This window comes from Pyxicephalus adspersus, chromosome 3 (genome assembly GCF_032062135.1).
Source record: "Pyxicephalus adspersus chromosome 3, UCB_Pads_2.0, whole genome shotgun sequence".
In the NCBI taxonomy this organism is placed as follows: domain Eukaryota; kingdom Metazoa; phylum Chordata; class Amphibia; order Anura; family Pyxicephalidae; genus Pyxicephalus; species Pyxicephalus adspersus.
Genome location: NC_092860.1, coordinates 64,475,742 through 64,499,408, shown reverse-complemented (window position 1 = coordinate 64,499,408; position 23,667 = coordinate 64,475,742). Strand labels below are relative to the sequence as shown.

The window sequence follows — 23,667 nt, the reverse complement described above, 5'->3', positions numbered from 1 at the left end:
CACAGAAGAGGAAGGACGTGTCCGGAGGAGCTGCGGGGACCGGGTGAGTATATTCTTACAATTGTAATCCGATTGTCATACAATGTATGACAATCGGATTACAATACAACATTTGTTAACCACCTGAAAAAAGTACGGGTTTAACGCTTTTTGCAAGTGTTATTACCCCGTACCAAGGTCGGGTTTACCGGCCAGTTTGTTAAACTGCCCTGTTTTACAACCAAATAAATGCTTTACATTTGTACAGAGCACCTGCACAGCAGTAACTATGCATTGGCGAGTTATATAGCCATGTTTGGTCGAAAGTGTAGACTGTTCCTGACCAGACTTATCCAGAATGTAGTTTAGTATTTTAGGGTCCAACGGAGCAGTTGACATCTTCCAATTGCAAAAGCAAATGAGTATGATGTGTCTGTCATCTGCTGCAGTAAATTTCCTTGGTTACTACTGAATTTTTGTTCCTTAACATTGATAGTTTTCTTCTGTTCTGCAGAAAGCTTGCAAAACACATTTAAAAACGGCAATCTGCTTTAAAAATTCTGAATGCGTAAGACCTTGTTAATGCACAGAGACCTCCCTGAGTCCCATTGCTGTGCTCCGTCTTGCCAGTGTGAATTTGTTTTTAACTGTACAGTCATCAGCAACCTGAAATGTTTAGTGGAGTATGGTTTACAGTCAGTTTAATTAGTTGCTGTACATTTGATTTTTTTGATTTACGATTAACGTTTATGAGAAAAGTCACAAATACACCAACCAACAATCCACCATGCAACACCTAAAATTGACCTCTAATCCATGAAGAAAAAAATGTATTTAGGTAGGTTTATGGCACAGTGTTTTAAAGTCTTCTTCCAGAGAGACCACACCCTGAGAAACTTCCTATGATTTTATTTGAACCTATTTGTTTTCTTTGTGATCATTAGCACTCATTTTGTAATCGTTTTATCATACACTGAACCACAAACATGGAAAATATTTACCTGTTTGCAAGTATACTTGTGGGAACTAAACTTGCTTTAAACTCAAAGGGTGGGCCGTTTCGGTTTATGCTCTCTTAATAGTGTTTCCCTATTAGCATTCTATTACTTACTGCTAAATAGACTAAGGTGTTTGTTTTATTTTGTTACTAAATTAGGTGAAGCTCCATTCCAGAACCAAAAAATAAATGTTTGTTCTTTTTGACTCCACATTTTAGTTAACGTGTACAATTTATACATACTAAAATCACATATCTCTTCACAATTACAAAAAGCTTGGCAGATTAAATAGTAAATAGATAGTATTTTCAGTTTTGTATGTACAGTTTGGCCTGGTGCTCCACTTTAACTGTACTAGACTCTGAATGCAAAAGTCTATTCAAACAGTAATGCTAATTAGTTCTACTGTAGACCTCCTATGAACCAGAGCAACTTAACACTTTCACTCTTGACCTTTTCAATTCTATTGACACAGGCCAGGTTTCTGATATGAGAAAATGTCTAAGTCACTTGATATAGCTAATATGTGGACCTGCCAGCAATAGGGTATCCAGCTGAAGTGAGTTGGCTTGCAAGAAGTAAAAAAGGAGCCTAGTGAGAGAGATCACCAAGTCATCTTGGACTCTGAAGGGCTCCACCATTATGGCTTTAAAGATTGAAAAAACTATACAGAAATGGTTTCCCAGGTTCATCAGCTTTTACAACTATGGTAAAGTGGCAAAAATGCCACTGGTTATTAAACCTGTTTCAGCTACAGTTTACCAGAAGGAATGTGTGAGGCTCTTGATAGTCTGATGATAATGGATGTGAAAAGGAATCTCCCAAGTGGCATAATAGATTTGTAAAAAAAAATTTAACCTTTCACATGCTCTCCAAACGTAGTACAATCCTTTTTTCTAGAACCAGATTTTAAAGTTTAAGGGCCTTTCGCAGCAATAATGTCCTGCGATTTGGTTGCTCTCTCTTCTTTGAAAAGAAGTTGAAAAGAATAGTCCCTGCTGATGACATTCTGAGGGATTTAAAGTCCATCATTTTTCATTGAGAAAGTATACGAACAAGTGCCAATCTTCCCAGAAGTGGACATCCTAGCAAATTCACCCAAAGGCTAGACTATGCAATGCTCAAAGGTATTGAACAAAACCCAAGAGCCAAATCTTTTTTCAGTCTCTACAGGCTTCATTTAGCATGCTAAATGTTAAAGTTCAATTACAAAAAAGCTGATTAATTATGGCTTGTTAGGAATGGATGCCAGAACATTTCCTTTTGTCCCTCTTTGGATAGATGAGACCAAAGTAGTGATGTTTAGCCATAATGCACAGTGCAACATATGATGAAAACCAAACACGGCATATAAGTACAAACACCTCATACTATTTGCTAGGTGGTGGAGGAATGATGATTTGGAAATATTTAGCATTCCCAGACCCTGGGCCCCTTGAAGTCATGGAGTCAACCATGAGCGCCTCTGTATACCAAAGTATTCTAATGTGGTATGGAAGGACAGCTAAAGCTTAGTCAAAATTAGGTCATGCAACTTGACAATGATTCCAAGCATACCAGCAAAATGTCAACAGAATGGCCATAGAAAACATTTACCTCAACTCTGTACATAACCATCTGATAGCAGCTAGATCCTGTGTCCTGTTGTTTAGACGACGTCCAGCTGCACCACCCTATTCAAATGGGTTTTTATTTTGTAAAGTACATGACATCATGCTCTTGGTGAGGATCTCACCTCCATTTTACATGAGGTAACATGAGACACGTTTCTAACACTTTGGCTTTCTTGGCAACAATAAAAGGATTCCCCAGAGTACAAGTGCCACCTGGACCTGGTTTGATGTCACCTGCAACTGTTAAAGACTCTTTTCTTGTGTACACTTATTTCTGAGCTTACTGAGAATGGTAATGCTACGCTTGACTTTATTTTCATTTGGTACATCAGTCCACAACTCATGGAAAGGAAGAATAAGGTAAGTATTTGGGCAAACTTCTTTATCCCTAGACAAAATTTGCATTTAACCCTCTCAGTGAAGACAGGGACCCACTGCAAGGGTTAATTTTTGTGTTTACTGTGCACTAGTTTTGCTGATATTTGTGAGATACTTTTATCTGTTTTCATTTCATAATTATCTGGTTACTGTTTTCTCTATAGTGTTACACTACGAAAGGATTGGAGCTAACACGTGTTACTGTTATAAACTCTCAATTAAAGGTGGTGTATGACACATTTGTACAACCAGACAACAAAATAGTTGACTATAACACCAGGTAAACCAACTTATGTTTTTTCATACCATAAACTTTCTATTTTGATTTATATGTATGTATGTGTGAGTGAGTGCTACCTAATATTCCTTCCAAAGAATGCCTGGATGTAAAGATGATCCTTTGGTTTCAACAGTTCTGTTACGCATCTGAAAAAGCATGCAGCTAAGTGTGTGGCAAATAGCCAGAAACTAAACTACAAACGTATTCTGGATCAGTGATTCAAAGCACCAACCAAACAAGCTGTATTTTTTAGAAACAGGTCAGAAATGACAGTTTACATTATCTCTCAGTGTAAACAGTCACTTTAAACTACCACTAGGTTAGTTTAACGTCCATAGTTAAAAAGGTCCTAGAGAGTTTGATAAAGAACAACTTAGAGGAGTTTCTGTTAGAAGATAATATTATGAGTGATTGTCAGCATGGCTTCAAGAAAGACCGAAGTTGTCAAACAAATTTACTCTCTTTTTTTGAGGAAGTAATTAAACAGATAGACATTGAAGTAGCGGTTGATAGAGCATTTGACACTGTACCTTCCAGATGGTTAATATGCAAGTTAGGGTCAATTGGTTTAGAAAAGAATCTGTAAATGAGAACTGGTTTAAAGACTGCATCAAGAGAGTTGTAATTAATGATTCATACTGTGAATGGTCTAAGGTTATAAGTGGTGTACCCCAGGGTTCAGTGTTGGGACCTTTACTGTTTAACATCTTTATAAATAATATAGAGTTTGGGTTTTAAAGTACCATTTCTGTGTTTGCAGATGACCCCAAACTATGTAATGGAATTAGGTCCAAACATGATGTCTACTGTTTGATTGGGCAGCCAAGTGGCAAATGACATTTAGTATAGATAAATGTAAAGTTATGCACTTGGGGGGCTAACAACATGCATGCTTCATACTGTCCAGGGGGAATACATTTGGGGGTTCTGGTGGATCTTAGACTTATTAACAGCATGCAATGCCAAGCTGCAATATCTAAAGTTGGCAAAGTACTTTCTTGTATTAAAAGAGGAATAGACTGCAAAGATCGGGACTTAATCCTGCCCCTGTACAAAGCATTGATCAGACCACATTTGGAATATGCAGTCCAGTTTTGGGCACCAGTTTACAAAAAAAAACATTGTGGAATTTGAGAGACTGCAAAGAAGGACATCTAAACTAATAAAAGTAATGGAGGAGCTCAGCTATGAGGAGAGTTTAGTTGAACTGAACCTATTCTTTCTTGGGAAGAGACGTTTAACCTTCCTGGCGGTAACCCTGAGTGTGATTTGGGGTAGAAAAAAGTTGCTGAAAGCGGTAACCCTGAGTCACACTCAGTCTGGGTAAGTAAACCTATGGGAAGGTTAGTAATTACAGCGCTTACCTGATCCGCCGTCGTCCCATCGCCCTGATCCCTGTCTTCCTTCTTCCTCCAGCGTCTTCTGCACATGATGAGGCACCGGGAGAGTTCCCGATGACGTCGGTGCATGTGTACGTTGCCAGGGGGGCGGGAAATTCAGAATCCATTTGTATTGCGTTCAATACAAAATAACTGTATTGAATATAACTGCACAGGATATAACTGGGTATTAAGGCTTTAAAGTAAAAATAACAGTGACTGTTGATCCAGGGAACATCCGATTGCCTCATGGAATCAGGAGGGAATTTTTTTTCCCTGTTGAAGCAAATTGTACCAGGGTTTTTTTTGCCTTCCTCTGGACCAACTATGAACTTGATGGTCCTATGTCTTTTTTCAACCTTAGGGCTCAAAACCTCAAAGGGCTTACTAGAGCTTTCTAAAGAGCCGTCACTGGGTTACTGCAACCCAGAGAAATCAAAAAAGCATAGATGGAGAAGCATTCTTATCAATAAATAAGAATAAAAAATTACATAAGGTAAGGTAATTGGCTACCCCCAAATTGTCTGTGCGGTAGAAAATTTGGCTACACCTGAAAAACTCTGTTACCTGAAACAAAACAAAATATCAAAATCTGTATTCTGTCTGTTGAAAAAAAAAATTGTACCATTATTTTTTTTGTACTGTACTGCAGTGTAACAGTTAAGGGCATGTTGTTTTTCACCAAGCAATATAGATAACCTTTTTTTCTTTTTTTTTTTTTTTTTTTTTTTTTTTTTTTTTTTTTTCCCCATTGTTTTTTTTTTTTTTTTTTTTATTGATAAGAATGCTTCTCCATCTATGCTTTATGATTTCTCTGGATTGCAGTTTCCCGGTGAGGCTTTTTAGAAAGCTTCAATTGGTGACTAGTACTCTTGCCTTGCAGCTCTAGGGTCCCAAGTTTTTATCTCAGCCAAAATACCTGTTGCGTATAGTTTATAAATTCTTCCATTGTTTGCATAGTTTATTTCCACATCCCAAAACATAGTGATAAGGTAATTGGCTACCCTGAAATTGTGCGTGCGGTAGGAAATTTGGCTACACCTGAAAAATTCTGAAATAAAAAATCAAAATCTGTATTCTGTATGTTGATAAAAAAAAATTGTACCAACATTTTGTTTTTGTACTATACTGCAGTGTAACAGTTAAGGGCATGATGTTTTTCACCAAGCAACATACATACCTTTTTTTTTATTTTATTTTTTAACGCCATTGTAATATATTATTCTTATTTATTGAACAGATTTTCTGGTGTAACAGAAGAAGATCTGGAAAACACCAGAATAACTCTTCGAGATGTTCAAGCCGTTTTACTTTGCATGTTCAGCAGTGACACCATATTAATAGGCCATAGCTTGGAAAGTGATCTTTTTGCACTTAAGGTATTATATGTATTCATTTTGAAAAGACACATTATTATATGTTGCTGAACAAAGAAATAAATTGTCCTTAGACCAAGGTAGGGACATTAGATTGTGATCCCCCTTTTAAAAGATACAGTTAATGAAGTTACCATACAGCCTTGCAGTGAACAGGGGTGTGTGGAGTAAGACTCGTGATAAATGAGCCTGTAATGGTTGCTGGAATAGTCACATTATTATTGCCTGCTGTCCTTTACATGCTTTGAGCTTATCCCACATCATGGGAAATGGTTTTACCGACAGAAAGTGATATTATATACGAGAATGTGTACAGTCAGATTATTCATTGAAATTTGCATGAAAAGTCACCCTAAACTCGGTCTCTTTACAAAAAAAAGTGTTCTGTCTCAAAATATAAAATGGACTATCCTCCCATATATGTTATATTTGGTAATATGAGCTACATTTTTACTAAAGGTTAGTGCAGATAATGCTGTTGGTATTATTACACCTCTATATTGTGAATGTTCACAGCAATCAGGTTCACAGGTAATCACAGCAGGTGACAGGAAGAATCTTTCAATGAGCAAAATAACCTTTAAAACATACTTTATTTACATTAATACCTGTTTATTCATGGTTATTTAGAACTTTGTATAAGACTAATTTTTTCTGATCCACAAAATGCTAGATCATGGTTGACAGGTTCCACTGCGTTTCTTTTAAAAAATGGTGTTTGTGTTCTTGTGAAGAATGGAAAGGACATAACCATCTAATGTTAAATACAAAGCATATGTGCATTGTGTTTGTTAAAAAAAAAAAATATGTGATTCTTTGCATTTTATTTTTTTTTCCTAATAAAACTCGTCAGATATTTGATAAGCACAATTATTGGTTACTGCTTTTGACTGAAAATATATATTTATACTTGAATATTTTTTTTCCTAGCTAATTCATCTCACTGTTGTTGACACAGCTGTTGTTTTCCCTCATCGATTGGGTCTACCATACAAGCGTGCCCTTCGTTCATTAATGGCAGATCATCTTAAACGTATTATACAGGATAGTGGTAAGCATTACTAGAACATTTCAGGTAGCAAACAAATCCTATTTTTGTGTGACTTCCTTCATTAGGATTAAAAACTTTTTCTTTAAGCCAAACAATGTCCACAAATGGCTGCCAAAATGTCTTCTGTCCAGCCAGCCTGGACATTGGGAAGGGTGGTGAGTGGTTGTTAGTGAGAAGAACGTCTACGAAAAGTGATTATTTTTTTCTTTTTTTTTTTTTTTTTTTTAAGGTTTTACGGATGTAAAGGATGTACGCTGCAAGAGGGTATATAGAAAGGGCAGATAGGGTGGAGTTTAATATTTATTAGCTGCCTAGTTTATTATTTAATTGGGGAAGACAGGAGAATGCGTGTGGCAGTTTCACGGTTCTGATGGGGTGGAGTAAAAAGAGCCGCTCGCAAGAGACCCAAACAATGGAGTGTAGGGAACATGAAAGGCCAGGTAAGATAGTCAAGAGCCTAGTCGGCATCCAGACTAAAAACCAGGGAGGTAGTCTATCACTAACATCAATCACCCTCCTAGTGTTGTCACTCACATGGCGATATTGTATGAAGCCTGTCTGATCCCCGTGGGCGAGAGAAGGAAGAAGCTTAGCAAGGCGGTTAGCCAGCATCTTTGTAAATATCTTAAAAATCAGAGTTTAGTAGCACAATGGGTCTGTATTTCAAGCAATTCATCGGATCTTTGCCAGGCTTATTGACCGTTATTTGGGAGTTTAACATGGGGGGGGATAGTACTTACAGTAAGGTCCATAAATATGTGGACAGAGACAACTTTTTTCTAATTTTGTTTCTGTACATTTCCACAAATAATTTTAAATGAAACAACTCAGATGCAGTTGAACTACAGACTTTCAGCTTTAATTCAGTGGGTTGAACAAAAAGATTGCATAGAAATGTGGGAAACTAAAGCCTTTTTTAACACTATCACTTCAGTTCAGGGGCTCAAAAGTAATTGGAGAAATTAAAAAGCTCAAAATAAAATGTTAATTTCCAATACTTGGTTAAAAACCCCTTGCTGGCAATGACAGCCTGTAGTCTTGAACTCATGGACATCACCAGATGCTGGGTTTCCTCCTTTTTAATGCTCTGCCAGTCCTTTACTGCAGCGGCTTTCAGTTGCTGTTTGTTTTTGGGTCTTTCTGTCCGAAGTTTAGTCTTTAATAAGTGAAATGCATGCTCAATTGGGTTCAGATCAGGTGACTGACTTGGCCATTCAAGAATATTTCACTTCTTTGCTTTATTAAACTCCTGGGTTGCTTTGGCTGTATGTTTTGGGTCATTGTCTATCTGTTTTATGAAACCCCTCCCAATCAATTTGACTGCATTTAGCTGGATTTGAGCTGCTTCTGTCCTGTGTCACATCATCGATAAACACTAGTGTCCCAGTGCCACTGGCAGCCATGCACGCCCAAGCCATCACACTGCCTCTGCCATGTTTTACAGGTGATTTGGTATGCTTTGGATAATGAGCTGTTCCACACCTTCTCCATACTTTTTTCTTGCCATTATTCTGGTAAAGGTTGATCTTGGTTTCATCTGTCCAAAGAAAGTTTTTCCAGAACTGTGCTGTCTTTTTTAGATGTTTTTGAGCAAAGTCCAATCTAGCCTATCTATTCTTGAGGCTTATGAGTGGCTTGCACCTTGCAGTGTACCCTCTGTATTTATTTTCATGCAGTCTTCTCTTTATGGTAGACTTGGCTATCGATACGCCTACTTCCTGGAGAGTGTTGTTTACTTGATTGGCTGTTGTGAAGGGGTTTCTCTTCACCATGGAAATTATTCTGCGATCATCCACCACTGTTGTCTTCTGTGGACGTCCAGGTCTTTTGGCGTTGCTGAGTTCACCAGTGCTTTGTTTCTTTCTCATGATGTACCAAACTGTAGATTTTGCCACTCCTAACATTGTAGCAATTTCTTGGATGTTTTTTTTTATGTTTTTGGAGCTTAAGGATAGCTTGTTTCACCTGCATGGAGAGCTCCTTTGACCACATGTTGTCTGTTCACAGCAAAATGTTCCACATACAAGCACCCCCCTCAAATCAACTCCAGGCCTTTATCTGCTTAATCGATAATGACCTAACGAAGGAATTGCCCACACCAGCCCATAAAATAGCCTTTGAGTCAATTGACCAATTACTTTTGAGCCCATGAAATGAAGTGAAAAAAAAAAAGGGGTTTAGTTCCTCGCATTTTTATGCAATCTTTTTGTTCAACCCACTGAAATAAAGCTGAAAGTCTGCAGTTTAACTGCATCTGAGTTGTTTCATTTAAAGTTAATTGTGTTAATGTACAGAACCAAAATTAGAAAAAGCTGTCTCTGTCCAAATATGTATGGACCTAACTGTATATTGCAAAAGAACCAAAGAATATGTAAAGGGACTTAAAAGGTGTTAAATACCAGAAAAAAAACATAACTTTTATTTCTTTACATTAAAAGTGTAGTTCTTAGTATATTATCATTCCTAGTATAATATCATGTGTATAGCTAAAAAATATCTACAATTAACATAAAAGAGACAACAGAACATGTACATTCTCTCATAAATATAGTATTCAACACATTTTGCAGATTATATGTCCAATTCCTCAGGAATCAGAAAATGAGACCCATGAATAAATTATTATTATTTAACTGTATAGTGCTTCCAAACATTGTAAATTTTTCTTAATTATTGTTATAAGTAACTTACATAGATCTACTGCAGGTAGGGAAATATTGTAATGTAACCTCCTCCAAAATGATTTGTGCGGATAAATCAGCGGAGGGGGCAATTACTGAAGGCAAAATGCAGCCACGAAGCGACACATAAGGGAAATTTAGGTGAGTATCAAAACCTAAAAATGATGTAAATTCCAGATCAGGGAAAGAAGGGTTATAGTATAGGTGGGGTAGAGGGTAGTATAGGGTTGGTGGCTGTTTAATGACCTTGGTGATTTCCTCCTCTGTGATGTGTGAATCTTAGGTAATTTGATACCTGCTAAACAAGAATCTACCTTAGACTATATTTTTGTCGTTGGAAAAGGTCTTTCACAATCCTTTACAACAACATCTGAACAGCGCTGTCCTGCTCTATGGAGAGGGGGAGGGAAGAGAACAAATGAGCCACACCCTGTTATGCTCTCTGACCTTCACTTGCATTGCAGATGAAAGTGGATCAGCCAGAGAGGATCCATGAATGATATCGGACTGCCGCTGTCCACAAGTCAGATTCTTATCCGATACTAGCCCTGAAACAATAATCGGGCAAGAATCATCTGACATATGTACATAGCCTTAGGACTGCAAAAAGTTCCATGAGAGATTTGGGCCTGATGTATTTTTGGTATAGCCTTTAATAATAGGCCTCAAAGCAGGAAATTATTTGGGAGTGATTATACAAAAGGGCCATATTCTCATCCTTGACCACTGCAGGAGAAGATTGTAATTGTGCTTCTCACAGTTTACGAGTAAGGAGGGTGTTTGCCTTGTTCCCCTTATGGTAGTACAATTGTTGGGTACGCTTTATCATCTAGCTGCCCTTCTGCAGTTTCAGAGCATGTAATTTGGAGCAGAGGTAGGTCACTTTTCGATGAAAGCCCAGGGTTGGTTTATTAGAGCGTTCCCTTTCAGCTACCTGCAGAGCCTGCATTGTAAGGGTGCACTAAGTTTCAGGCGGAAGCTTAAAGCAATACATTGCCCCCTAACAACAGTGCCTTTGTTTTTCGTAAAATACTGCTGCGAGAGAGTAGATACTTCGGCCGACAGGTGCTTAAATTCTAGAGCTAGTTTTCTTTTGGTGTTCAAGTTTAGGTCTTTTAACATATTAAAAACACATGAAAGCAAAGGACAGTAACCATGACAACCAAAAAAAATAAACACCTGTGCTCCCCACTGAACCATCCTGCAGTGTCTTGTGCATGTCTGTCTCATCGAGCTGCCAAGGGGAGCACTCGCTCTCTGTCTCTGCCTGAATTACCATGCAAGACTTCCTGTCTGTGGGCAGTCTTGCTCACACTGACACAGCCCAGGGAGGAGCAGCTCCTTAAAGTGGTGAAGGCTATTTAGCCTCAGCAGTAATGTAGGCTGGTGCTATGACTTTGCACCAGCTACCTTGCTACTCTGTGCTGTGTTTCCTTGCTATTTCTGGTCTGACCCATACTAGGGCTCCCACTATGCCTGTTTGCTGCCTGCCATGCCCCGAGCCTGGACTCCGACTTCGCCTGTTTGCTGTCTGCCCTGCCTCAAAAACAAGTCTCCCTCGGGTCGATCCTGTGGTGAAGGAGAATGATGAGGTGCCACAATCTCTTAAGGGGGCAACTACTTGCCATGGTGATGAGCGTGGAAGCATGAGCGTCTCAGGTTCTCATCCTGGCAGTTTAGGACATTCTATTCTCAGATCCCTGCAGAAGGTGGTGAGGTTTTCTGTAAAGCGTAAGGTTGCTAATTTCTTGTCCCGGCGGGCTGTGAGGCTGAAAGGAAAGCCCCTTGAGGGTGGTAAGTAGAGGCTGCAGCAGTCGGCTCCCTTGTAGTGTATGCCAAGATAGGTCTTAGTAAAGTTGTAGAGGGGCCCCATCAAATGCCAGGTTGTGAATATTCCTTCAAAGTCCAGCAACTGGCAAATACTATCTCGCGCTGCAGTTCAGAGTTGGCGTGACGCGGTGAGCACTATGGAACCTAATCTCCTGGGATCAGGGGTGACCTAGAATACTGTTAAAGATCGCCTGGAGTAGCAGTTTGGGGTCAGATGCCTGGGTCGTCTCTGCTAAGCCCCAGATTCCTATGTTACTTCTATGGCTTTGGTTATCAAAGTCCTCCAGGCACCGGAGTTCTCTAATTTTAATGTCCTATTCCCAAGTCTTATGCATCAGGTCATCAGTATAGCTTTCAGCCTGTTGCAATTCCTAGTCCAGACTCTCCACCTTACCCGACAAAAATTTTAAGTCTGTACATAAGGTTCCGATTTGAGTGGCATGTACCTGTGCCACAAGGTGTTGGAAATCTGCTTTTGGTAGGAATGCTTTGTAGATAATTTTGCCAAGGAATGTAAAGTCCTCTGTCTGTATGGGACTTATGCCAGTGACACCTGGGGGGGGGGGGGTGACCCTGTGTTGTTGTTTTTGTTGTTGTTTTTGTTGTTGTTGGAACAGAGGTGGGTTCCCCATCAGGTGCAGCGCCCACCTGTGGCTGTGTATGGACTTAGGGGTGGATGGTAGGGACAACGTGGTGCAGCCTATGAGATCTGGAGACTTGGAAAGAGGGAGCCCCTTATCCATTCAGAGACGGTGCGGGGAGATTCCCTGGCCATCTTAGTTATGACAGCAGCACAGGAGGACAATGTTGAATGTGCATGGGAATGGTATAGACCCTTTGCTGATAGCAGGGGAGGAGGGAGCGTGGGGGGGGGGGCTGGGCTGGCTCACCAATAATCCCTCAGTCCTGTTGAGTCCGTTGGTGTTGCTGGGGAGGAAGCCAGGGGTGAGTCTGGGGCAGCAATGGCAGGGCTCTGGGAATGTTCCAACGTTGAAGAGGACACGGGAGAAGCATCTTCAATATCCTGATCGAGAGGCAGAAGGAATCTTGTCCAACATAGATTGCCTTGTTTTGCCCATCGCTGTTCTGCCCTGCTTTCTTTCTCTAAGCGGTTATTCTTTGAGCCCACGAAGCCACACCTCTAAAGTTTTTATTTTTAGCCTCTTAAACTTCATTGTTTGAATACTTTAAAGAATATAACAAAAGATGTAAAAAGGAGATAAAATGTACAAAACATCAAAATGAAAGACATTTTGCAAAGGAAAGTAAGGCAAACCTTAAAGGAGGTCTCTAGGTTGGTAACTGGGAATAAAGAAAAGGCGGATTTACTAAACGCTCTTTTTAGCTCTGTGTACACAAAGGAAAATGCCAGAGCCAAATTTATAACAGCAATGTTGCTGCCTTAAATGATTCACAATTGCCCAAAATTGATATGATAGTTGGGCAAAATTAAGGTTGACAAACACCAGGACCTGATTGATTACATACATGTGTCCTCAAAGAGCTGAGCTCTATAATTTTAAAGCCATTATTTCTAATTTTTAGAGACTCTTTATTAGCTGGCTTGGTACCAATGGATTGGCGTAAGGCCAATGTGGTTCCTATCTTCAAAAAGGGAGAAAAGTCATTACCAGGTAACTACAGACCGGTTGGTTTAACGTCCATAGTTGGAAAGGTCATATAGAGTTTGATCAGGAACCACGTATAGGAGTTTCTGCTGGAAAATAATAAAACTGATAGCATGGATTCAAGAAAGACCCAAGTTGTCAAACAAATTTTTTTCTCTTTTTATGAGGAAGTAGACAGTGGAATAGCAGTTGATACAGTGTACTTGGACTTTAGGCATTTGACACCGTGCCCCACAGAGGGTTAATATGCAAGTTAGGGTCAATAGGTTTAGCAAAGTCCATCTGTAAATGGATAGAGAACTGGCTTAAAGACCACATCCAGAGTGAATATTAATTCATACTCTGAATGGTCTAAGATTATTAGTGGTGTACCTCAGGGTTCCGTGTTGGGACCTTTACTGTTTAACATCTTTATAAATGATATAGAGTTTTGGATTAAAAGTACCATTTCTGTGTTTGCAGATGACCCCAAACTATGTAATGGAATTAGGTCCATACAGGATGTCTATAATCTACAAGCGGATTTAGATAAATGTAAAATTATCCACTTGGGGGCTAACAACATGCATGCTTCATACTGTCTAGGGCAGAGGTCGCCAACCGGTGATCCGCAAGAACATTTTGATGGTCCGTGGCTCTGGCTGGTGCCCCACCCCAAGGAGGGTCAGGAGAAGGACACCAGTGACAGGAAGCACTGACTAGAGCCGCAGACCATGTCCCCTATAGAAATCCCAGGCTCAGGGAAGTGGGTGGTTCGTGTCCCTGGAGTGGGCAGGGTTATGTCATCATGACGTCACTATGGGGGAGGATTCTCCCCCTGTGAGTGACACCCGGCTCCCCGCGCATGCCCGGTCAGGAGCCGGTGAATTTAAGTGTTCCGCGGGAGCGAAAAGGTTGGCGAGCACTAGTCTAGGAATACATTTGGGGGAGTCAGAAATGGAAAAGGATCTGGGAGTAGATCATAGACTTAACAGCATGCAATGCCAAGCAATGTCAATAGCTAGCAAAGTACTTTAAAAAGTATTAAAAGAGGAATAGACTGCACAGATGGGAGACATATTCCTGCCCCTGTACAAGACCACATCTGGAATATGTAGTCCAGTTTTGGGCATCAGTTCACAAAAAGGACATTGTGGAAATGGAGAGAATGCAGAGAAGGGCAACTAAACTAATAAAAGGAATGGAGGAGCTAAGCTATGAGGAAAAATGAATCTGAACTGAATCTACTCCCCCTTGAGAAGAGACGTTTAAGGGGGGATATGATCACCCTGTATAAATATTTAAAGGGTGCATATAGAGAACTATTTTTCAAACTTTTCATTTTAAGATCATTACAAAGAACAAGAGGGGGGCACTCTTTGGGTCTGAAGGAAAAAAAAGTTTATGCTCCAGGTAAGGAAAGGATTCTTCACTGTAAGGTCTGTGTAAAACGGACTTTAAACATTCCTGTTTTTGTTCTGTGTTCAGTATGTTTAATGGTAAAGTGTACTTTAGCTTTAATAATCCTTGTGCTAGGTAGGAACGGATTATTTTGGCACCTCTCTAATGGAGGATACATTGGTACATTCTCTTTCTGATTATATAGGCATTTATATTGACATAAGATGTAAATTATTTTGCAGATAGCAGAGGTAAATTTTAGCCCTACTAGATTCCTACTATTTTTAAGCTCTTAGAGAGCATGAGGAGACCACAGTCACAAAAAGCAAAGCTAACACCAGACCTTGGACATCCAATGTTGAACTTAGACATGTTTTAACCATATGCCCCGTAAAGCAATTCTAATTATTGGCATGTCACCTGGAACACTTTATTCTGATTTAATGGATAATCTTTATTTTTTCAGCATGAAAAAATGCATTTTTATTATTTTGATAATAGGAAAATTTATGCCATGCCAATTTTGATGATAGGAATATTTATGCCATGCCACTTTTATGTGACACTTGTTCAAGTATTTTACTTTTATCTGTAGGTCCTGTTTGAATGGAGGTCTAAAAAATGTTTGTTTAAATATGTTGAAAAAGTCAACTGTGGATTCTAGACCTCAACTGTGTGTGGTGCTACTCTTTTTATTTTGGGAGTGTTTGATTTTCTTTTAGGATAAGAAAGATTATAAAGCTATAATATAAGTTTTATCAATATAAGCTATAATATACATTTTTTTGTTTGTTTGTTTTTGATAGTTGAAGGACATGACTCCAGTGAAGATGCTTGTGCTTGTATGGAGCTAATGTTGTGGCGTATCAAAGAAGATGCTAAAGTTAAACGATGATTCCTTGCAGAGCTATTATCAAAACTTTGTATGGTTATTGTGTCATAAACAATGTTATGGTATTAGGCTATCACATACTTGAAACAATTTGAAGCTGTAGCACATGGATAATTCATAAATATGTGAAGACTGTGTTTTGTTTTGACCTCCAGAAAATATGAATTTTGTTAAAGGTAATTGAAAGAATGAACTGTTCGATGCATTGAAAAGGTATTTTGCTGGATGATCTCTTCTTTGAGAGACGAATTAGTAACACAGTTATACAAACGCGTGCACAACTGCACTGAATTTGAGATATTCTCCTTTATTTGCGCATGACTTCTTTTTTCTCAACTGCAGCAAAAGCTGGCACCAAAAATGAAAGTAGTTTGTTTTTTATTTTGTGGATTTGTGGAGCAAAGTTAACTGGTAATTTCAACCAATTAAGTGTTTGAATATTCTATACCACATATATTGTAATTATGTTCAATACGGATTATAATCTAAATAATTTTACATATTTGTAAATGCAAGTCTTAAGTCTGTTTCTAATTTATTGTATAGGTTGTTGACTTTTTGATATTTTTTTTATAGGTTATTTAGGAAATATAGGTTGATAGGCAATTTTATTTCATGCTGCTAAGCACATAAGCTTAAAGCACAGTTATCCAATAAAGCACTAATGACTTATACTTGCCATTTTTATTAGCAGTCACTGGGCTTTTGATCAGCTTTTAGTCACTGTAGTTTACCTGCCTGTATATTTTTTTTTTGTCCCAGTTTTGATTGACGAACCCCTCTAAACTTATTTGAATGTTATTTGGATATTCCTTTAAACTGTCACAATAGCAGTATTATCATTTTTTAATAAAGCGTGAACATATTATGCAGTGCTGTACAATAAATAATCCTATAATATTAATGGACTTTCATAGAAATCCAGTACAAACTGAAGGTGACTAGGACCCCATTTAATAAACAAGTGTACAATCCAAGTAGGGGAGGTATGAATGTAGCATTCTATAGGTGTAGAGTCATAAGAGCTAGAGTTGCTCAACAATGACTAGTAAAGACACAAATGTGCAGCAGTAATTATTTTCTATTGCAATTTTAACAAACTATGACTGGCAAACTGCTTTGGTTGAAATCTGATGAAAAGTGACACACTTTCCCAATTAATTGCCATCAGTTTGACCAGAAAATAGTCATAGGTTCTTCACCAGTTTATTTTACTGCACCTTTGCCCAAACTAAGTACATTTAAGTGCATATTCTTAACAAATGTTTTATATATATATATATATATATATATATATATATATATATATTGTGTGTGTATGTATATGTATGTACATATATGTGTGTGTGTGTGTGTGTGTGTATATATATATATGTGTGTATATATATATATATATATATATATATATTTACACTCACACATACAGTGGATATAAAAAGTGTACACACTCCTGTTAATGAGACCACAATAAATCACTTTTCCAATCCTTAATGTGACCTATAACCTGTACAGATGATTATAGAACAAAAGAAGAGAAAGAGAGGGTTTTTGGCAAAATAACAATATTGTATTGAATGATAATTTTCTCATATGACAATACAAGGTATGATCATTTTGTGAGCCACAAAATATAGCTTGTGGTTCACACAAGGTCCAATATCAGTTCGGGCCCCCTAGGGCACTAGACATACGTCATCTGACCTTGTTGACTGTTATACAGAAAATTCTGAGTAATGGTAAAAGTTCCAAAAAGAAAAAACACATATTATGTATTGAATATATAAGTATGCCTTGTTGCATCTATATTCTGTATACCAGTTCATATGTACTGGAAACTGTTTTAGTGCACAATACTTTATTTTATATAATATATGTTTGATAACCTTAATCAATATATTAGTCTGTCAAACTGTTGCAATAACTATATTATTTATACATATGTTTTAAAACCTAAATTGCTATACCCACTTGTGTAAATAATTTCACGCTGACTTTACCGCTACCCCTGAAGAGGCCTAAAATGGCGAAACGTGATGGGTACTACAGTCAATACGAACAGGTTTACATCTGCAAGTCAACTCTGACGTATGTCTAGTGCCCTAGGGGGCTGAACTGATTTTAGACCTTGTGTAAACCACAATCTATATTTTGTGGCTCACAAAATGATCACCTTGTATTGTCATATGAGAAAATTATCATTCAATACAATATTGTTATTTTGCCAAAACCCTCTTTTTCTCTTCTTTTGTTCTATAATCATCTGATGACTCTGGGTTAGTCTTAAACATCCTTTAGGACACTATAAATCTATCCACCATACACCACTACTTTTTGACTATAACCTGTACAATCCTATTGAAAAACAAACAAATCTGTTAATGAAACAAATATAAAATATAAGACAATGTAAGATAAGATAGTAGCAAAAGTGTTTAACCAATACACCCTTTAACCAATACTTTTTATTTAATTACAGCATTTAAACGATTTTTTTTAACAGGCATTTTGGGTAGATGTTACCAGCATGGCACATTCTTCCATGCAAAAGCGATCCAAATTTGTCAGCTTCCAAAGGCATCTCTTATGCACAGCCCTCTTCAGGTCACCCTACATATTTTCTATTGAATCAAGGTCTGGGCTCTAACTAGGCCATTCCAAAATTGTAATTTTCCTCTGTTAAAGCCATTTATTATTTGATTTGGTGAATGCGTGGGGTCATCGTCCTGTTTAAAGGTTAAACAACTTTCTAGCAGACGCCTGAAGGTTTTGGACCAAAACATATATATATATATATATATATATATATATATATATATATATATATATATACACACACACATACATACATACAAAAGTATAAAAGCATTGCATTTATTTTAGTTATGCTCCTAATGACATATCTTTCTATCAGTATAGATGGCATATTCTGTTTAACTGCAGCAGAACTTAAAAAAAGGGATTGAAAAGTACTTTTATCCTTTAACATCTTGTTGGTTTATTTGCGTAACATTGAAATACCAATAGGTGGCTAAGTTATTCTGTAATAAGACAGCAAAACATAAAATTAAGACTACTCATTTAGTTTGTGATTCTAACAGACCTTGAAAGTATTTAAAGCATTTAAAGTGTCGTCTTGTTCACCACCTGACATGCTGCTAAGAACTGTTCAGTTGGCAATTTGTTTTTCTTTTTCTCAGGAGAAAGCCATCAGAACTGTTTAACAGAAGCTCTGGACACTTTAACTTTTTTTTGTACTGATATTGTGCCTCCTAACTTATCCAGATGTGTATAATGCTTTGTCATGGTTAGGGCTTGCAAATACATCAGGAAAGCAAGGTACACATATAAGCAAATGAGCCATGTCATTCAAATAACTGTAACATACAGATTGTAAAATCCTTAAAGGTTTGCATAGGTCTGTCAAATGCAATGTCAGATGCAAAAAAAAAAAAACAAAAAAAAAAAAAACATGGGGTACTTTGGATGTAAGATACTGACATGATGAAAACTACTACTGGCACTATGTGAGGTGAGTGTTAATGTCTTGTCTATTGTTACATAGAGCTTTTGTAATTAAAAAAAACAAAACAAAGACAAATTAAAAAAATTGTGTAGCCTGACAATTTTACATGTTTTGTTTAATTTAACAATGTATATTAGCATTTTCTCTTTTCTGAGGCATTTTTTTTCTTTTGCTGAAACATTTACATTAAAACTTTTTAAAAACTTTTTTATAGCATGTTTTAATGTTTTTTTCTGCAGATATGCACTGGCAGTTTTGATGTGTATAGGTTTATTTTTTTACTTCTTATAGGAGAACATTTTTGTTCTTAGTGACCAGTATTCTCGGGTTCTTTTTTCCCCCCAGTATGTTCAAACAGATGTGTTCCCATTTTTACACAGAAGCACAGCTGACCTGTGTCCTATACCATAATGCCTCCTCTTCATTGTTCTCTCATTGGGCCTGATTTATTAAAGCCCTCCAAGGCTGGAGAGGATAGACTTTCATCAGTGAACCTGGGTGATCCAGCAAACCTGGAATAGAAGTCGTTTGCTATTTGCTAGCATTTGTTTTCAGTCCTGGACCAGATCCATTCCAGGTTTGCTAGATCATCCAGGTTCACTGGTGAAAGTGTATCCTCTCCAGCCTTGGAGAGCTTTATTAAATCAGGCCAATTGTGGCGGAAGAGGATATTGTAAGAATCACTGATGACGCACACACCAGCCAATGCTGAAATTCATACAGAGCAATTTTAATGGGGGAGAAAGGTGATTTAGGAGACTTTAAATATAATATGATTGTCAGCACCGTGCAGGCTGGTGGTGTATTTCAGAAACTGAACTGTTGGTAAACAATCTTAATAATAAAAAGTCTTTTCACTGTATTTAGGCCCTGGTACAAAATGATCAGCTAACTTTATTTCAGTATAGTCCTGTCATCAACATAGATGAAAATGTAATCACATGCTGACTAAATTATAAGGGCAGACTGTGCTTGAATGATTTGTCTTCTTGTGTTAGAAATGGTTATCTGCAAAGAAATGCTTGCAGCCATCATTGCTTTGCATGATAATGGCCACACATGCCAAGAAATTGCTTTTATGAATATTGGGCATTAAAAAAACATTTACTAGTTGATCAGGAATAATGTCAAGGTGATAGGTTCCAATTCTGTAAAGATAGTTTCAGGACTGTCTCCTCCCCAGGAGTCAACTTTTCCAGTATTTCCTAACAAAGTCTACTATGGCCTTTTCTTCTGTCAGTTTTGCACACAGCTAGTTTTTGTCACAAAGTTGTTCTTCTAATGTGTCTTTGGCTGTCGGCTATCCCAGTCAGCATAGGGATACATGCAGGGAGTAAACAAAGCTTGTAATCTCTCTTGCTATTTCTTTTTCCAGCTCTGTATTTCTTCATATGTGAAGTTGTACTTTGACAATGGCCACCTCCTAAAGAAACTATATTACATTAAAAGTAATTATACTTGTTACTATTTTGTGGGGGTGCAGGGGTTCCAGTAAAGGTCTTAAATTATCTCTTCTTCCATGTTGCTGAACACAATCGTGCTGGAGGGGGGATGATTCACTTCTCCTTCCTCTAGTGAATACATTTTTCACAATTGTACAATTGAAGTTGTAGGAACTTTACATTATACTCTATTGATTTACCTCTATTCTCTCTAGGGTGTCTTTAATTACCTGATGTATTTGATTGTATACATTTACCTCTATTCTCTTTAGGGTGTCTTTAATTACCTAAAGTATTTGATGGTAAATAATCAAATCACATAGGTATAGCAGGAACTAGTAATTAATTTTTCTTAGCATCCAGCAAGCTTTGTTTCTGGTAGGGAAGAGCTGCTGCATTTCCACTACTCATTGTTTTCCTCTTTGGGAAGTAACAATCATTTACCTTTGCAGTCAAAATTATACATTTTCTTGTCCTTTTCTATAGATGTAATAACATTTTCTACTTTTGTGACTATCTCAAAATTAGTAAAAGGTATCTAGGTATTTGTCATCCTTGCCATCTTAATGAGCACAACAGTCTTTGAAGAGTCAATTACCTTTACTTCCATAAATTCATTGATCTTTCTGGAGCTGTCTTCCATATGACCCCATGTTGTCCTGGTTTCTTGGTTCGTCCCAGCGTAGACAAATGGATGCCGCCATCATTCTCCCACTTCTTCTGGCTATGTCACCCGATCTCGCACTGCGCAGGTGTGAGATTGTGTGACATAGCCTGCTGTTACATAGTATTTCAGGGTGAAAAAAAGACATGAGTCCATCAAGTTCAACCACTGGGGAAATAAACATATCCTAGATTTAAAACCTAATGTACATAGTTGGTCCAGAAGAAGGCAAAAAAAAAAACCCCGGCACAATTTGCTCCAACGGGAAAAAAACTCCTTTTTGGTTCCGTGAGGCAGTCCGATGTTCCCTGGATCAACTGTGTTATCTTTACTTCAAACCTTTAATACCTAGTTCTGTGCTTCTAGAAAAACATCCAGCTTTTTCCTAAAGCAATGTATAGTAGTTGATGGAACTACTTCCTGAGGGAGCTATTCCACATTTTCACAGACCTTATAGTGAAGAATCCCTTCCTTATCCAGAGCTTAAAATTCTTTTCCTCCAGACGTAATGATCTTAATGTAAATAATTGGGAAGGGAGTTCTCTATATGAACAATTTATTTATTTGTACGGGGTGATCATATCCCCCTTAAAGTCTCTTCTTAAGGAATAAAAGATTCAATTCAGCTAATCTCCCCTCAAAGCCGAGTTCCTCCATTCCTTTTATTAGTTTAGTTGCCCTTCTCTGCACTCTCTATTTCCCTAATGTCCTTTTTGTGAACTGGTTCCTAAAACTGGACTGCATGTTCTAGATGAGGTCTGACCAATGCTTTGTACAGGGGCAGGATTATTTTTCTATCTCTGCAGTCTATTCCTCTTTTAATGCAAGAAAGTGCTTTGCTAGCTTTAGATATTAGAGCCTGGCATTGCATGCTATTTAATAGTCTATGAATTGCAAGGACTCCCAGATCCTTTTCCATTTCTGACTCCCCGTGGACGAAGTGCCTGGCTGCCCTGCCTCTTATCAGCAGCTTTAATCCTCTGAATAGCTGAATGGAGTGCTGCTCGTTCTCAGCTGTCAGAGAATTCCAGCTGGTGATTATAAGTGGGTGGGGAAGAACAACTCTGTTCAAGATGGAAATGGACAGTTATGTGTAACAGAGCAGGACATTAAGATGTGTAGACTTTCTTTTATGTGCTAATGATGCCATGGTAATGACATTTTAGGGGGAATTTGTGTCCCCCACTTCCACCATTTTCAGTTTCCTATTCCTCCCCATTCCAGAAAAATTGGGGTTCAAAGAAAAGAAGCAAAAAAGGGTAGCATAGTATTAAAGTTTTGTGTGAGGTAGGTATAAGTTTAGAGGCCCCCACCCCAATGCTTGTTGCTATGTAAATAGCCCCAGAGGTCCCCAATTTGCATTTTCAATTTTGGGTACCTAGATGCACTTGCCCTTGAAACAGCAACCCCCAAGGTCAATGGTCTTAATTTCCCCATATCTTGATACTCTTGAAAGAAATGTTGGTTACTAGTAGCTATGAGGGTCCTTTGTGTACCCTGAAACTTTCAAGTCATTACTACCAACAGTTTAGGAGATATGAACACACACACACACACACACACACTGATGACGTCATCACTCACACACACACACACTGATGACGTCATCACTCACACACACACACACACACACACACACTGATGACGTCATTACACACACACGCACACTGATGACGTCTGTTCGGCCAAATATAGCACAAAAATTCGGGTGGTCGAACATCGAATTCGAATCCCATTAAAGTCAATGGGAGAAAAATTCGGGTTTGTTTCAGCACTGTGTAGAGCAGGGGTCCTCAAACTTTTTAAACAGGGGGCCGGTTCACGGTCCCTCAGACTGTCGGGGGGCCGTACTATAGTTTGGAAAAAAAACAGGAGAAGGTTCTTATGCACACTGCACAAAACGTATTTATTGTATAAAAAACATGAAAGAACAATAGTATGCACAGCACACTTGCCGATCATTAAAAAAAAAAAGTGGCGTTTACTTTGGCTTTAAAATTGCTTGAGATTATTCCTCAATTCCTATGTGCATTGGAAAATGCACAGATAAATTTGAGTTTTCACTGTGTGTATTGAAAATGCAAATTTATCTTGCATTTTCCATGCAAATGAATAATCTCAAGCAATTCATTAATTTGCTTCTTTTTATACACCCTACCCTACACCCAACACTACCCCACACTTTTTATTAATTAAAAAAGGGCTGCTAAAAAAACTGTGTCAGTGTCTGCTACCTGTCACTCACTGCTGCCTTCATACATGGATCACACTGCAGCACGTGTACATGATCAATGTGCATAGTATGTTTATACTATTTACAAATGAATGTACATTGATCTGCTCCGAGTTGCTGAGGAAAGGGAAATCCTGATCAGGCTTTCCCTTTCCTCAGGGAGCAGAGCAGTCAGCAGGGCTTTATGCTGACAGCTCTGCTCCCCTGATCCTGGAGGCAATACAAGGGCAATAGAGGTTGAATGGAAATACTATCTCCATTCATACCTCTACTGCTCTGTGATTGGTCTATTTCTCAGCCAATCACAGAGCAGTAGAGGTATGAATGGACATAGTATCTC

General features: G+C 38.1%; 1 protein-coding gene across 3 annotated transcripts in view; it reads left to right on the top strand.

The window, feature by feature from the left end:
• Positions 1 to 16,369, top strand: part of REXO1 (RNA exonuclease 1 homolog) — an 80,170-nt gene extending 63,801 nt beyond the window's left edge. For all 3 annotated transcript variants that reach the window (XM_072404958.1, XM_072404959.1, XM_072404960.1), the window contains exons 13-16: positions 3,133 to 3,248; positions 5,868 to 6,006; positions 6,934 to 7,054; positions 15,380 to 16,369. In XM_072404958.1, the coding sequence (XP_072261059.1) occupies positions 3,133 to 3,248; positions 5,868 to 6,006; positions 6,934 to 7,054; positions 15,380 to 15,468 (465 nt within the window). In that variant the 3' untranslated portion in view covers positions 15,469 to 16,369. The remainder of the gene's footprint in view (positions 1 to 3,132; positions 3,249 to 5,867; positions 6,007 to 6,933; positions 7,055 to 15,379) is intronic.
• The last annotated feature ends 7,298 nt before the right edge of the window (positions 16,370 to 23,667 follow it).